Below are 16,823 nucleotides of genomic sequence, written 5' to 3' on the forward strand. Positions count from 1 at the left end.
ATATATATAAAAATAAAAGAGAAAATGTACTTCAGAGACCTGCTCCTATGGACTCTACTTAACCAGGTTTCTGTTACAGTTCTATTTAAATAAACATTCATCTGTATTATGTGAAATTTTACAATACCATGATGAAAACACTTCAAAGTCAAGCATCATCCTTCATAGTCTTATAAATGAAGTGAATGGAATTTAGCCTTGGATAAATTTGGCTCAGTATTGTTATGAGAAAGTTGTTGCTTTCTAGAAAACTTTGATTTGTAAGTTTTAATGTTTTTGAACTTCTGTTGTGATTGCTTTTTCGCAATACTGTTAAATTCTCATGTATTTATATTACAATTTTGAAGTTTTTGTTTGTTTTCCCTTCCCCCAGCTGATATGGGTTTTGCAAGATTATTCAACTCACCTTTGAAGCCATTGGCAGACTTGGATCCAGTTGTGGTGACATTCTGGTACAGAGCTCCAGAGCTCTTACTTGGAGCCAGACATTACACAAAGGCCATTGGTAAGTTGTGTGTAAGAAAGAGGTTTACCTTTAAGTTTTGTAAAGGATAGTAACCTTATAGTAGATATGATGATCAACTGACCAGCTCATTTTTTTCCTGAAGTAGCCACAGATGGAGTATGATCCAATCCATGAAGTTTAACCCAGATTGAAAGTTTCTGAGAACTGTGCTTTTATTTTTCAATATGAGATAAGGTTAATGTTAGACGTTTTACATGTGTTGTTTTGTTTTTAAAATAAAAATATTCTTCGCATTGGTTTATATGGTTTTCTGATAAGGGCTCAGAAATCTTGTAATCTTGTAAACCTTCAGAAGGGAAAGAGCTATGGCTGTTAAAGTGGCATTCTTCTGAGGTGCTTCATGTCCAGATGCTTCTATGAAGTGTGTGGCTTGATCAGGAGAAGGGAGGTCTCTATCAATCACTCCTGATGACTTGTGAAGCTCCACGTTCAGGAAATACTGGTGGCCAGGCCCTTGTCTTCCTACCCCGTTAGTGAGTTCCGTAAGCACAGTCAGAGAATCAAAACACTGCGATGCACAGGAGATGTCCTGTCTACGTGAGTAGGTTATACATTGAAGAGAACTGCAAAGGAAACTCTGTCCCTCTGTTAATGGGGTTAAATTATTCCTGTGTCTACAGAGGGGACTTTCTTGGAAGTTGCAGGCATTTTTCTGTTACAGAAGTTTTCAGAGATGCTGCATGGGCCTTTGTTCAGAGAACTGTGAAACACTTTTTTGCTAACATATCAGTTGAATGTTCAGTTGGCTTGACCAACACTTTTAATTAAGTCTCAGAAACCGGCTTTTTCATATAACTCCTGTTTATCAAACTATCATATACAGTAAAAGGTTTAAAAAAATGAATGAACTGTCACCTGACTTCTTTGATGCGGATTTGGCACTTCAGATTTCTCTATTGCTCTCCTGTCCCATTTGGAATCTTCTAATGCAGGAGGACCCGAGTTGGGCAAAATGCAGCTTTGTTTGTTGATCTTGCCTTGAATGTGTGGGAACTATTAAAAAGGGCAAAAAGGCTTCTGCATAGCTTTAGTGAGGATAAGTGTGTTCAGTCTTGAAGGCAACTAACGTGTTTCTATCCTTGGACAAAGTTTGTCAGCATCAAAAAGCCAAAAAGTTGTGATTTATATGCTGGAATTCCCTTTCCCCTGCTGAAACGAAAAAACGTAACTCTTCAGATGGTCATGTCTACATTAGCAAGTAGTGTGACACTGTAGCAGTGCATCCGTGAAGCAAAATGGTACTGAGTACCTAACATCCACATTGTATGTGTTTTAAAGGATGGGGAGTACTTCAGGCTTCCTCTGGCCTGGTCCAGTAGACTACTGCTCATTAGTGGCTGGTACACAGCTTTTGGTTTCGTTTCATCCCAAAGGAATTTATGTTGTGTATTCTGAGTGAACTCTGCAGCGCAAGCTCAAGTGTGATAGGTGTGAACAGTCAGATCCATTTCTAAAGCAAACTCCTGGGCCAAGTAAAATACTAATTGCAGGTAGATTAAATCAGGTTGAAAGGAACCTTAACAGGTCTCTTGTCCATCCTCCTGTTCAAAGCAGAATGTGCTCTGAATTCAGGTGGGGCTGCTGAGGGATCTGTCCAGCCAGGTCTTGAAAACCATTTAAAACAATGATTCCACACCCTCTCTGAATGACCTCTTCCACTGCTAAGTCATCTGCATAGTGAATATTTTTTTCCTTATACTTAGTCAGAACTTCTTGTTTATGTCTGTAATTTCTCATTCTCTTGCCGTATACCAGGGTAAAGAGCCTGGCTTCATCATCTCTGTCACCTCTATAGGTAGTAGGGAGGCTTCTCATAGGTTCCTCTTCAATCTGAACAAGCCCGTGTCCCTCAGCCTCCTCTCCCAGAGCAGGTTCTCCAGCCTCTGTCCATCCTGGTGGCTCTCCACTGAACTTGCTCCACGTTATCAAAGTCTGTCTTGTATTCAGGTCTTCAGACTGTCCCAAATATGGTCCAACAAGGGCTGAGTAAAGGGGCTATGCCTCTATTGATACAGCAAATACATCCTATTGGTGCTGTTAGTCTTTATCATTACCAGGGTGTGCTGCTGGCTCATGTTTTGCCTGATGTCCACTGGAACCCCCACATCTTTTTCTGCAGAGATGTTATCCAGCCAGTCAGTCCAGCCTGAAACATTGCAGGGGGTTAGTCTATCACCGATGCTGGACTTTATATTAGTCTTCATTGAATTTCATGAGTTTCCTGTGGTCCATTCCTCTTTCTGCCTGTCTAGTTCGTTCTGAATGGCAGCTCTGTACTTGAGCGTATCAACCGTTTCCACAGTTTTCTCTCATCTACAGCTTGGTGAGAGGATGTTCCAGATCCTCCTCCTTGGCATTGGTAAAGATGCTAAGTTGGATAGGTCTCATAGGCCTCTGTGGTACTTCACTTGTAATCAACTTCCAGGTTAGTGTGTAAACCGTTAACCACCATCCTCAGACCCTGATGATCCAGCCAGCTTTTTTCTGAAGCCCAGGGCCTGTGTTCTGCTACTCGCTTTTACTACTCCACTGTTTCATGGTTGTTACAGCCAAGACTGCCATTGATGATCGTATCCCCAACCAGTTCTTCCTTCTTCCTGAGTAGCAGATCTGAGAGAAGACACGTGTAGTATCTCTGTGAAAAAATTTACCCCAGCATCCTCCAGAAATCTTTGCAAGGTCCCTGAGGTGACCCTGTTTATTCTCTATGATGCTACAGAGTCTGTTCATTTCCTCCCACAGCTCCTTTTGCTGGTGATCGAGTGTTCCAACCATAGCCTACTGTGCCTGCTGTGAGGCCAGTGTCACCCTGCTGTTTGAGTCCTGGGTGGCAGCACCCTCCCTCTGGAGCTCTGGGTCAGTTGAGGCTTCTCACTTTCCAGGGTATCTTCTCCAGGGGTTGCTGGGGATGAAGCCTTGTAGTGTGCCACTGGGGTTGTGGCACAATCCCATGTTGTCTGCAGCAGACTCTTACGGCTTGATTTTCATCTGCCATCATGCAAAATGGGCTGCTAACTTCCGAAATGTTTGCTGCAGCCTGTAGTGGGTGAAAACAGTGACTGGAAGTGTTCAGACAAGATACCAACAGAATTGCCTTGAATGCTTGTAAATTAATGAAATGCCAAATTAGGTGCTTAAACTGCCCCGACTGTTGATTTTGTGAGACACCAATGTGAGTGGAGGAGATTACTGAGTGACCTGCATGTGTAGCACTGGGAAGTTACCTTAACTGACAGTTACCTGTGTTTGATAGATAGATAGCATATTGTTTGCAGATTAGTGTGCGTGATATGTACCGTTATCTCGGGATATCTGTTTGAAGAATGAACTAGTATAATGCCATTGTTTTCTTTAATTAAGTCATAAATTACTTGGTTCTTGCCCTGAGGGATATGTACTACACACTAAAACACAGACAAGGAGTCCCTATGAAACTTTAAGGGATGATGCTACTTTGGAGAGATCTGTTTTTTCTAGTAGTTTATTATTTCTGGGGCTTTTATTTTTTTGTATCAGACTCACCTCAGTGAATCCCCAGGAGGGGTGCAAATTGGTCATGTAGTACCTGGTGTGCAGTGTGGGTGCTGAGGACACCCAAAACAGTTTGGGCAGGAAAGTAAAAAGTACAGAAATGCAAACAAGGAAAGTTGCAAGGTGGGATTTGTAGGCTGGCTGAAGGACTAGAGGAGCATGTGACTGAATAGAAAAGAATAAAGGTACGTGTAGGTGATCTGTGTGCAGCTTTAAGGCAAAAGGAAGAAGCGGGTAACAAAATGACAGCGGTGATGTTTGTGCAGTTTGAGTCCAGACTTGTGTTTTGCTTCTAGCATTATGTGCACTTAAAAAAATTGTTATGAGCTAAGTGTGACAGTGAGAGTTTAATGTGAATGCTAATGTTTCTTGCGAAGGATGTTAAGGCTTAAAGCTCTCTGTTAAATCTCTGTGCAAGACATATAATTTTAACATCTCTTAATATTACATTATTCTCAGGAGCCCTATGTATTGCTTTTAGTAATAACTCATAAATTATAAGAGATTCTCATTTAACTACTCCTCACTTGGAAATAATTGAGAAGAAAGGTGATTAGATAGAGCAATTTATGAAAAAGGAAATGACAGGCTATTTCATATAGCTGCTTATTTTCCATAGCTATTTTCTTATGTCTTTTATATAATATATAATTTTGTATAATTAGTAAATACCAATAAAAGGCTAAAAGCAACGTCATGCCAGCTTTAGTCTATTCTCTTCCAGTTATGGCATTGTGAGAAATATTTTTGTTTGAATTTACAAGGAATGCATTGCCATCAGTTCTCTACTGCAACATGCTGAACATTGTCCAACAGTTGCTACATAATTTGGATGTTTGCTTAGGTTTTTAGTGGGTTAGTCTTGATTTTATTTTAAATATATCTTCTATATACTGTATCTAATACTCCCTTTGTTATCTTAGCTTCACATATAATTATTAGCAGTGTATTCATAATATCCTGGACACTGTCTGCTATAGTGTCCAATTTGTTTTTGTTCTTGTAGCAAAAAATCCTTGAGGTAGGCTTGCTTGCATGTAAATAATTCTCATACATGATCAAAGAATGAAATTAGAATTTGACTGTTGTCTCATTCAGGATTTTTGTCTGTGTTTTCTGAATCTGATCTTAGTTGCATCTTGTGGGTTTGACTTTGGGGAAAAATTGAACTAAATACAAACTATTTAGAAATAATTATATGCATTATACAAAAAAAACAGATTGCATTATTGTAGAGGTAGTTTTTCAGTGACATTTTTCCATTTATTTAATTTGTACCTTCATACTAGTGTAATATTCTACTTCTCATTTATTTGCTTGCCAAACAAGTAGTTGATCGTCATGTGTATAACATCATGTTTTAAGGAGATACAGGAGTCAGGAAAATACTGTTGCTGAAAAACAGAAATAGCTTTTGCTTTCTGCATGTTAAAAGGATCATAAAAAGCCCATGTTAAGTTTTCATGGGGAATAATATTTCGTTTCCTGAACTGTGTATATTTATAATCTAAACCCTATTTGTTAATAAAGTTTCCTATTTGTTAATAAAGCTTCCTCCCTCATACTGTAGTTACAGGCAACTAACTTACCAGATGAATACAAACTGGGAATATAGTGTTGTAGAAGCCAAAGGTCACTCTGTGTTACCACAATATAAATCTGTACTAAATTCATTGCAGCCTGTGGAAGTTGGTCTGCATTTCCACCACCATAATTTAAAAGCAGAATCTGTTCCTCTGTGTTCATCAGATACTCTAGGAAAGAGGTAAAACATGCAAATGAAAGTAACTTGAACAAGCTTCAGGTGAAACCAAGTAATGGGGGAAAAAGAAAAATGTTTGTGATCATGGAAATGTTAGTAAAATTACTGAACTTTTAGAAAGTCTGCAGCACAACAGAAAATGATGTTTTTTTTACTCAAAATACTAAGGAAACAAGGTTGAAGAAAGTGACAAGGTACAATGCTGCTTTCATTGATGGACAAAGGCTTCTGCACTATAATTTTAAGGAAAGTAAAGGAAATGGTTGTGGCAAAATGAAGGGAAAGGTAAGCTGGCTTCCAGCTTGAAAGGAGACATGAATCAGATTTTTTTTTCACTCTCAGAGCATTAAAATAGAATGTTTTAGTAAGTAAAGTAGTAAGAACTCCTTTTCATCACAGGTTTTTAAGTAAGCATGTGGCAGTCTACTGTGATTCATTCTGGGACATCTTGTAGCATAACATCAAGGAAATAGCATAATTATGACTTGGTTTTTATCAAGTTGCAGCTTGTATAGTTAGCAGTGCTATCAAACAAGAACATGTTATCTTACCTCTCTTTAGCACTTACCTTAATTAAATAGTATATTTGATAAATGCCATCAGACGGCTTAGAGTATTTTAGGTGGTTTGGATTTTGTTGGCAAGAGTTCTTCAGAATGATCATTCAGCCACTCCTCAAGCAAGGATAAAACACTGTCCTGCTCCAAAAAGGGATGGGATTATTTATTGTGAAAAAGAAAGTCTGGGAACCTGAGAAATCTCTGTTGTGTGGTTATCTTTCCTCACTTGTCTAGATCATAAGTCGTCAGGAATGTCATAAATGGCCATGTGACAACTGCATTCACGAGCCCGGGAAAGATTTAGGTATAGAGAAACTGTAATTTAAAGCTTGGGCAGTATACTGTCACCTCATCCTATTTCCAGAATAACATACGGTTATGGAAGCTGGAAATGTGTGAAAGGTATAAGCAAATATCAAAATGCCTTTAAAAGCAAAAAATGGGAAAATATTAGCCGTATCAAAGGGAATAAATTTATATAACGAATGCTGGGATCCCTCAGAGTTTTAACAACTCCATACGACTTTATGTGAGGGGAGGGAGAAGAGGGGTGTATTATGTAGGATTTAGGATGGAAATATGTGCATATGTGTTCCATATTGCCTATGCAGCAAGTCCCACACGTTCTGAGTGCATCAGATGTCCTTACTGTGTGCGCACAGATTGTTGGCACGCTGGCCAGGCTGTGGGGCCTCTGGAAATCTTGGAATGGTGCCTAAAGCTCTTCTGATCTCTTACTCTGGGAGAGTTGGGAGGAAGGAGGAAAAACAAGACCTATTTGGAAAATCTGGTAAACCAAACATTACACATGGGGCCAACCAGAAGACTGGAAAGTCCTTAGCAAAAATGCACAGGGGAGGTTCCCCACCTGTAGTCTGTGGAGCCATGGGGTTAGCTTTGAAACATCACGAGAGATAGTTAAGAAAAGTAAATCTATAGTCAGTCAGCTTCTGTTTGCTGCATAGGGATCCACATTCCTGTTTGTTAGAGATTTTGATTTGAGGAGGAGGAGTTGTGGAAAAACAAGAGAAGTAGAGAAGTTTGGAAAATGTTCATTTATTCGCTCTGAAAAGAAAAACTCAGACTACGCCAAGAACGGAGCCTTGTTCATGCCCTGGGCAATGTTATATGACATGGGAAGTAATTGGATTCAGATGATACTTTGTGGTAAACTTATTTTGGCGTGTGGTAAACTTTCTTCATTTTGATTATCACAGCCGTTCTCATGCTTTTTCTGAGAGGCAAAATATTTTAATACCAAAGATTAATTGTTGCTGTCTTATCTAGTTATTGCAGGTGCTGGATGATTTATTGCTGTTCTTTCCTCTTGCTTGACAGTGATCTTTAAAATACTATGCGTGTTTCTTCTTTAAAAAAAAAAAAATTGCTGCACTCCACAATCTTATCACTGCAGTCACATAAGAAATGTAAAATTATACAGAGAATTATTAAGTCACTTAAATAGAACATTTTAAAGTTACATTTTAATTAGTATTTTGGGAAACTTGAGAGTGCTGACAGCAACTCAGTTGTCCACAGGATTGTTATATTAATATACACATTCTGGACATTACAAAAGAAAATGAAAACAAACCCACTGAATCTTCAATCACAACTAGAATCTGCTAATTGTCCTGATTTAGATTGCTCTGTAAATTAACCTGTAAACTTTCACTCACGGTCACACAATACTTTCTCATATGTTCATGATTCTTTCCTCTTGCAAAACATATGAAAAGAAGAACCTTTTGCCTTTTTATTCAGTATTTTGGCAGATTTGCTATTGTGTGATGATTACTATGACTTAACTGTATATGGTTTATTTTAGAGCAGGAAAAATAACATAAAAATACTTAGTTGGCAGAATATCTTCTTTAGTAAGAGCTTTGTCATTAAAAATCACCTTGAAGAAGAGGTGCTTTAAAAAAATCTGTCTGTGCTTAGCTCCATGTACATCGAAAATCATTAGCGATTTGTGGGCCAAACCCCTGTTTCATGTCTTTTTCCTTCAAATTATTATTTCCTTACAGTTCTGTGTTCTTCCCAAGTGTTAATAAATATAGGGCCACTTATATGGATTAGGTTTTCCTTCCCTGGTGTCTCACTTTACCAGGCAGATGAGCTTTGCAGCAGCAGGGTTGTTTCTCTAAGCTCCCTGAGCAACCTACACTGAACTTAGTTTTAAAAAACAGAAAAGAAATATTTAGGGAAGTAAGGCAGGAGTTCTCGCAATGTCTTACGTAACCCAGAGCAAATAATGGATCCTAATGTGGAAATGGAACATGAATGATGACACAAAAAAGCAAGACTCAACATTTGGAGAAGGTCAGGAGATGTATTTCGCCCATTTTCTCTTCATACTCGATTCCATTCTGTACATGTTAGTTGGGATATATTGTGATTCTTCAGGATATACTGCAAATATATTGTTCCTTTTATATATGAGCGTGTGAGTAATTTGGTGCAGAGCTGAACTTGCATCTCCAAGGTGTTTAATTTGGTTTTATTTTTTAAGGCTTCCTTTACAAAGCAGTGGACTAAAGGCTGGTTTCATTTTCTTAAATGAAACACGAGGTTGACATTTCAAGATCCAAAAGGTTGTCGGTTGTAAAACCTTGGTTCCATAAACACTTTACCCTAGCTAACTAGTGGAGTAACAAAGGCTTTTAATATGCTCTATTTACTACCCTATCTGAAAAGTTCACTTACAAAAGTTGATTTTGGCTAAAAACCAAGTACTTGCTGTCGTAACAAGATGCATACTTCTGATGCAGAGGAATTTTTTTTAGCTAATCCATCAGTTTGATCTTGAGGTACAATTATTTCAGCAATATCAACTGAAACTTTCATCACTACAGCACTGATTGAGTAGAATGACTTGTTCTCAGGACAGGTAGGATTGCTTCACAAATAGGCTTCTTGGCAATAGCTGTGACTGACAGCAGGATTAAGTTTCACAGCAGTTTATTCTGTTGCCCATCCGATAGATTCGCGTGTAATTATGTAGGAGTTATTCTCTGTGCCTTATTAGAAATAGCTGTTAGGCTGAACCCCTTAGTAAGAGAAATGTTAAGATATTGTAAAGTACTCTGTTTAGAAGGACAAATAAGTCTCTGTGCCAAGACTCAAAGCTTATTTGTGTGCATTCCTCTGTTGACTGAAATATGGTAGACATCGAAAGCTTTAATAACTCCCAGAAAAGACTGTCTTGCCTTGTGGATTGGAACAGGCCAGGGGAGTACTCTTCACACATGGTCCTTGTTACGACTCAGTCTTCCAGATAGCAGGCCTTTTGCTCACCTTGTGTTAGCTCTGAAGGTGTTGACGTGTTGGACCTAGTAAAAAGTTGTAATAGTTAATGACAAGCTGAGTGAGAGCACACAACAGGTTATAAACTCACTGTCCATCTTCATTTAGCTTGCAGTTAACCTCCAAAGAGCTCCACTGTGTACAGAAAAGTTGGTTTGTTAAAATATTCTGCATTTAATTCGGGGAAAAAAAAGGTATATTTCCCTCTCAAAGAATATGTACTGCTCTCTTCTCATTCACTACAGTTCAGAAGAGCACAAAAAATGGCAACGATTTGCTAATACGGTATGCTATCTGTACAATATAGATTATATTATGTTAGACACTTACCTGCAGTGGTGGAATAAGATGGAAAAAAATGGAGAAGGAGGGGGCAAATTACTGCTAAAGCACCATAGTTAGGAACCTGGTGTTCCTGGCTTTCCAGTCCTATGATCAGATGATACTATCGGTCTTTTTTTTTATATGATAAATTGTAAATGCAAAGCTGTGTATGTTTCTGAAAAGGTTTGTAAATACTGTTTTACCAAACAGTGACATATCTTGCCTGTTCTTAATTATTCTGTCATTACTGGAGGAAACGGTAACAATTTGTGTGTTAGACCTGCCTAATACTTTGCAGTAGAAAAGAGGCTCGTGATCTTTGCAATGAGAAGCTTTCATGATTACTTTACGTGCTGCAGTTGTTTGATATTTGGTAGGGGGAAGTAGCCCTGAGGCTACAAAGCTGCCTTTTGTGTTAGCTGTTACATTCCTTGTGCTTTCGATGAATTGTCACTGAAAGAACATTTTGCTTTTTACTTTTGTTTCTGTGAAGAGCTTTGGCAGCCCGCCAGAGTACCTCATGGACCCTCCGAGGTATAAGCACTGCTGTTGCTGGAACAAAACTAACAGTACGTTCTTTACTACATCTTGGAGATACTGGAGTTGGCAGAAAAATAATAGCCCCTCTGACGCACCTGAAGTCTTAGGATTAGAAAGAAAATGAGGCTGTGACACACTGTCCTTGCCAGAACGCAGTGCTTGTCCCAGTGACTTAATTCCCTGCCCTGAAGCAACATCACCTGAGGCTGGAGCCCACCCCAGTTTCTGGGAAGAGGGAACCATCATTCTGTTCTGCATTCATGCGACCATCGCTTTATACCGTCTCTCAAGGACGTTAACCTGCTCTGCTGCTAGCTAATGTAGTTAATCTGTGGTTTATACAGTAGTAGTCGTGGAGACGCAAGTGAAGAGTTGAAGGAATTGCTGATGAAAATGTGGTATATAGGATTTGGGGGATCTAGGGGGGTAAGCATTTGGGAAGATAAGTACTGAAAATCCTTACAAAAGCAGTGTAATGTTGGTAGAAGTTTAGCTCTTGTGCTCTGTAGTACAATTGTTGTTAAGATTGCATCTTCCTCTCTTTGAGGAAGCCTGTCTTCTTCAGTATGTAAGCTGCAAAAGGAAAATACAAGGTTGCATATGGAACCATAAACCTGGAATTTCCACATTTTTGATTGTGAAGTTCTGTACATTAAAGATTTAAGTTCTTTAACAGGATTTCTTTGTTTGCAATCATGTTTTTGCTGCATGAGAGGATTACTATCCCTGGTCCTACTGCCACTTCCTGTATTAAATCTATTGTACCTGTGTTGTCAACTTACCACAGTAATTTAAGTGTAATGTTGCAAGCTAGATAATGTGTCTAATGCACAGCAGAAGCCTGAAGTCATATGATCGAGGATCTTCATTTAATGCTGATATACCAAGGAAGAGAAATTCAAGTGGGAAGATGAATATTTCAACAACATAAAGTGACTCTGTTTAGAGAGGATGAACTAGTCGTGGCCCACTAAAGCCCTGTAGAAAATTACAGTTGATTTCAGTGAACTCAGAATATCGTCAAGATGCTTGAAAATGTTTAAGGTTGTGGTAATTGAAATTAATTAAATTCTAAGTACAGACATGAAAGGAGGGCAGCTTAGTTTAAAAGGCTAGGATGGAGGCACACAGGTAAAAAAAAAAAGTGTGGGGATAATAGATTTCATGACTCATTTGAATGAATATGGTTTTGCCTTTAAAAGTTTTGTATTACCTTGACCCTATGTCATGGCACAGGAGATCACGTGCTCTTGAAATAAAACATTGCTCTTAAACATGTGTCTGGCTGTCCGTGAGCATCCTTCACATTACCAGGAGGTATTTTTTGTTCTGTCTGCAGAACATTCATTTTTGTGGCTTTACAGTATAAATGTCTGTTCTTCAGTCAAGTTTACTGATCTTTGTTAAAGATCAGTAAACATTGCCTAACTTACCAATGAGTGATAGCAAATTTCTGACCCTTAGCCCACTGACACCGTTTTTTGCTTCCACATGAAAAGCCTGTCACATGTAAATATTTGACCCCATTCTCAGTTCTTCATAGAAACAGAGAAATTTAAAAGGCTACTAACTACTCTTTCCTTGACTTTCTATTTTCTTGACTGAAGTTTAAATGAAACATACCAAAACTGAGACCTTGCTATACAAAAGAGAAGACCTTCCCTGTGTGTATAATAGCAACAGGTATATTCTGTTCATGTTATCAGACCAAAGAAATGAGAAATTCCCCTCTAAAGGTAAATTTTTCTTTTAAATCTAACTTCTAGGTATTTAAAACCAGTGTGAAAATTAATAAACTCTTTTTCTATAGTATCTCCATGTCCCTAGGTGGCCGTGTATAAGAATTCCAGATGAATTTAGAAACTGCTGCTGTGCTCAGCATAAGAGGTGCAAGATTTTCGTTAGGCCAATTGTGCCTATTTTTTTCAAATAAATATAATTTTTGCCTGCACAGCCCCCATTCAGGTTTCCAGTCTGTTGAGGTATTTCTTGTCCTTGCCTTGATTTGAAAGTTTGGGTGAATCTTGTAGCTCTTTCAGATGACCTGGCTGGGGCCTTGTTTGGGCTAAGGCCTCACTGACTGGCTTTTGGTTACCCTGGTAGTTGCGTTAGCCCTTGGTGGACATAGAGAAGCTCTATTTTGGTGTCCCTCCACTGTTCACTTCCTTTACCAGCATTCAGACATGTCCTAAAGTCTAGACTTTATGTCCAAAACAAAAAAAACCCAGATTGTTTGATGTACAGATGCTACTAAACCAAACCTCACTAATGATGAATTCCTCAGATTGATTGCAGCTAAATAGATGTTTTGCAATTCTTGACTTACTTTCTTTAACGGAATTTCATTAAAGAATTGTGTGAGACTAAGAGCTTGTTTATGTATTTCTTTTCTTGAATGTAGTTAAGAAACACAAAGTGTTTAATCTTGGACTCTGTGAAACATTTTAGTTAATATGCATGGGAAAAGATGTTTCATTTTGAGAATCAAGGCTATTGCTCAATAAATTGTCTTATTGTCTTAAGTGCTCATAATATTCTTAAAGAGTGTTTCCAAAATATTGGAACAAATACAGAAATGAGGTTATTGTGCCATAGAAAGGAAAGAATACATGAGCATTTATGTGCTTAATCAGCCCTATCATTGAAACAGCTATGTCAGCAGCCTTTTGTACTTGCTCCTTGGCTACAGTGCTGAAGTAGAGCAGGGCATGCAGGATTTTCTCAGCTTTAGTAGCTGACCTATAAAGCTATTAGAGTCACAGGTTTTAAAACTGGGACATGGGCAGCCTTACAACTATTCTAATAATCTGTACACCCAGGCATATATATGGAATTCTGTTTAACAACCACAAGTAAACATCTTTAAAGGGCTATTTTTTATTTTTATAAAGTTGCGTAGTACTTAAGAAATATTGTCACAGTGGAAGGATATTTCACTGGTGAATAGATTTTGATGGAACCTAAGGAAACTGTCTTTGAGATCAAAGTAAAACAAACCCCCAAAAAGGGCAGTAAAAACCACTGGTCGTTCCTGAAACCTAGTGATAGTTGAAGAGGCTGTAGGAAACAGAACTATCCTTACAGGAATGGTTGTGTTACTCTGGTGAATTTATTAGGCTTTTCCCAGGACATAACAAGTTAAAGTGGATACTGTCTGTAGTTTTGCTTTGGCTCAGGAACAATGAGACAACTCACCTTCTTGATCATTAGTAGCGGGGGGAGCAGAGAACCAATTATTGGATAATTTTTGCCACTTAGTTTTGGTGGTTGCTTTTAAAAAGAAATTGTATTTGTAATGAAATTGTTATACAACATTATGAGAAGTTCCTCTTGTGCTAGAGGCAGATGATGTGCACTAGACTAATCATGTACTATACTGGAAAAATACTGCATGTGTGTTTTAAGATTTGCCCCTGTAAATGTCCATTTCAGAGGGGCAGTACTTATTATTTGGATGAGATGTAATAATCATTAATCTCTTTTAGGGACCACAAACTGAAAACATATGAAATGGCACTGCGTAGGGAAATGGATATTTTTTGACACATTTTTCCATAGTTAGAGCTATGTTTGGTTGACTAATATGAACAACGCAGGAAATAAATACCTATTAGGAGGGCTTGTATTGATGAAGCTTTTAAACTTACCAGAATTTAACAAGGCATTCTGGCTAGAAAACATGCCACATGTGGTAAATAATTACTGTAAATTATGAATATCATTTAAAAAAAAAAAGGATTAGCCAAACTTGCCAGCAAATCATTAACTGTAAGAATGGTTTCAATATGTGCCAAGGATGTGTTTGAGATCAGGTTACATGAAAGTTAGATTCGCAGAGAGAAAACCCTGACCTGCTTGAGCTGCCTACGGAAATTAAAGCTTCAGGTTTTCTGTAGTAAGTATTTTGGGTTACTTTATATTAGTTCTTTGAAGCTGAAGAGTATCTGGCAAGAAACCTAAAGGGTTGAACCCCAGCACTATGAACTAGTGGATAATACAGTGACTCAGCAGAGTCCAGTCTCTTCAGTTAATGCCATTCCATAGAAAATGCAACACCAGCTTGGGGGTGACCTGTGTTTATTCAGATGTAACTTCCAGTTGGAAGAATGTCTGTCTTTCTGAATTCACCAAGGGTTTAAAATGTGCTCTCTGTCAGGAGATGGGAATGTGTTGCCACAGTGGTCCTGCTCTTGCACAGTTCAGCTTATGAAGGAGGACCAGAATTTTGAAGTTTGCTGTGTTGTCACATCAGGGAGATCTCCCAGTTCAGCTTTGCTGTCAACAAGAATACTAGATTTTTTTTTTTCTTTAAAAGGAAAAGGTCAGTGTGGATACAGCAGTAGTGAATAGAAGAATGAGCAGTGGCCCAGCCTCTCCCTCAGAATTTGATGGATGGTGAGCACGGCAGAAAGCCATGAAAACCAGGAGGGCTACAAGCCCTTTGGCCTCTAGAAAAAACATCTCCAAAATGGTTTGCTATCTAGTATGAAAAAGAGTGAGTAGATACTGTTAAAGGAAGATGCCATTCTTCAAATAGTGATTGCTATGCTGGAGTAGATAATTTATGCCTACTACCCAGGCAGGAATTTTGATTAATATGCTGCATTAGCTGCTTGAGCAGATAAAATCTCAAGAGCTAAAGATCTTGTTTTCATGCCGATAAGGCTAATAAGAAAATGAAAGGAAGATGAAACCTTGAGAAAGTGATGTAATGCACAGAGCAAGTTATACCCTGTCGAAACTGTGAAATACGAATGAAATGTTATCAGACTTTCCTGTAAGGGGAGCGGAGAGAAAAGCGTATAAATTGGGACACCCACAGCTCCACACCTGTAACACAGTCGAAACGGAACTGACCTCTTTTGGTCAAGAGAGTGTGATGGCTCTTTTTTCCTTCCCTACATAAACCAATGAGGAGAGCCACACTTTTCTCTTTCTTCAGCGGAGCACATCTCCCACGCAGCCTGGGCCAACCACCCCCACTGACAGCAGGTGGGCTTCTGAGTCTCGCATTAGTTGCATGCAGGTAACAAATCAGAGGCTTTTCTTGGTGTTCTCTTTAGTCTGAATTCCAAAAAAACACCGAACTCCGATAAGGTAATTTTTAATCTCTTAGACCATGTAACTGTAGTTACATTTTAGGAGTAGTTGCATTTATACAGTCCTAAAAGTACATTCGGCCCTTTGAAAGGCAGCCGCAAGGCTGATGTAGCCCCTGGTGAAAATGAGTTTGACACTCCTGTCTTAAACCTATAAAATAGGGGGAAATTGTTTTCTGTATTTATGATATTAAATTTGATAAAATCCAAACGGTTTCCCAGTGTCATCTAGTTTAATCTCAGCTACTAAGCAAGTCTTCACACTCTTGTATTCAGCAGTCTATGTTCCTAATCTGTTTGATCTCAACATCTTTTCCAGAGTTATATCCCAGACACGTATCTGTAAATCCATTGTCAATCCATTTATTTTCTGCTAGTAACCACCTTCTCGCTGACAAATCCACACTTTCATTTTAAGATGAATAATAAAGCATTTGGGCCATACAGAACACTAAGGTGGCTGGTGATAATAGTAACTAGGCTGAGTACATGTAATCTAGAAATTTCTTCTCCTGAAAACAAAATAAATGCTCTTGTCCACAACAGATTTAATTTTGAAAAACATGTTAATGATAAATTCATGAATATAAGTTATTTCCCTAAAACATCAGTATATCATGCTGTTGTTTTCTGTAGATACATGAGATGTAGATGAGTCAATTCTGGTATTGTTCCAGTGGGAGTCAGTTGTCAAGTAGGAGATTTTTTTAAGTTGGGTAATTACTCTTCTACTCTCGATCGAAGTTAGGATCTTGTTTCTGCATTTTAACTAGCCTCCACTATTTGGCTGAACGTGTGTCATTAGTCTTTTCCTTATTAGTATTTATTTGGTTATAAATTATCTGTTTTTAATCATTCTGAAATATGTGATAGAACTTTGATTTCAGTGTATCTTTATGGAGGATTTATCGTTTAGTGTTGATGGTCAGTTAAATCCCCTTTAAGCTGTGTCATCAGCAAATATTACATAGGTTTCTGCCATAACTGTGAATAAGTTCTGGACTGCCCGTGTACAGCTTGAAAAAGATTTTGAAGACTCTCACTTTGACTGAAAAAAACATCTGTGTCCACATTTTACACTTTTAAAATCTAATATATTAATGCATTATTTTTAAAGTACTGTATGTGATTGTATGGTGAGGCATTTTATCTTTCTGTGTTTATAGAGGTTG

The 16,823-nt window shown here is 38.3% G+C and overlaps 1 protein-coding gene across 1 annotated transcript in view; it reads left to right on the plus strand.

Annotated features, from left to right (window-relative positions):
* CDK19 (cyclin dependent kinase 19) overlaps positions 1 to 16,823 on the plus strand; it is a 135,217-nt gene that overhangs the window by 100,437 nt on the left and 17,957 nt on the right. The window contains exon 6 of the mRNA XM_082048816.1: positions 374 to 505. Within this exon, the coding sequence (XP_081904942.1) occupies positions 374 to 505 (132 nt within the window). The remainder of the gene's footprint in view (positions 1 to 373; positions 506 to 16,823) is intronic.

This window comes from Streptopelia decaocto, assembly GCF_964273445.1.
Source record: "Streptopelia decaocto genome assembly, chromosome: 3".
Classification (NCBI taxonomy): Eukaryota; Metazoa; Chordata; class Aves; order Columbiformes; family Columbidae; genus Streptopelia; species Streptopelia decaocto.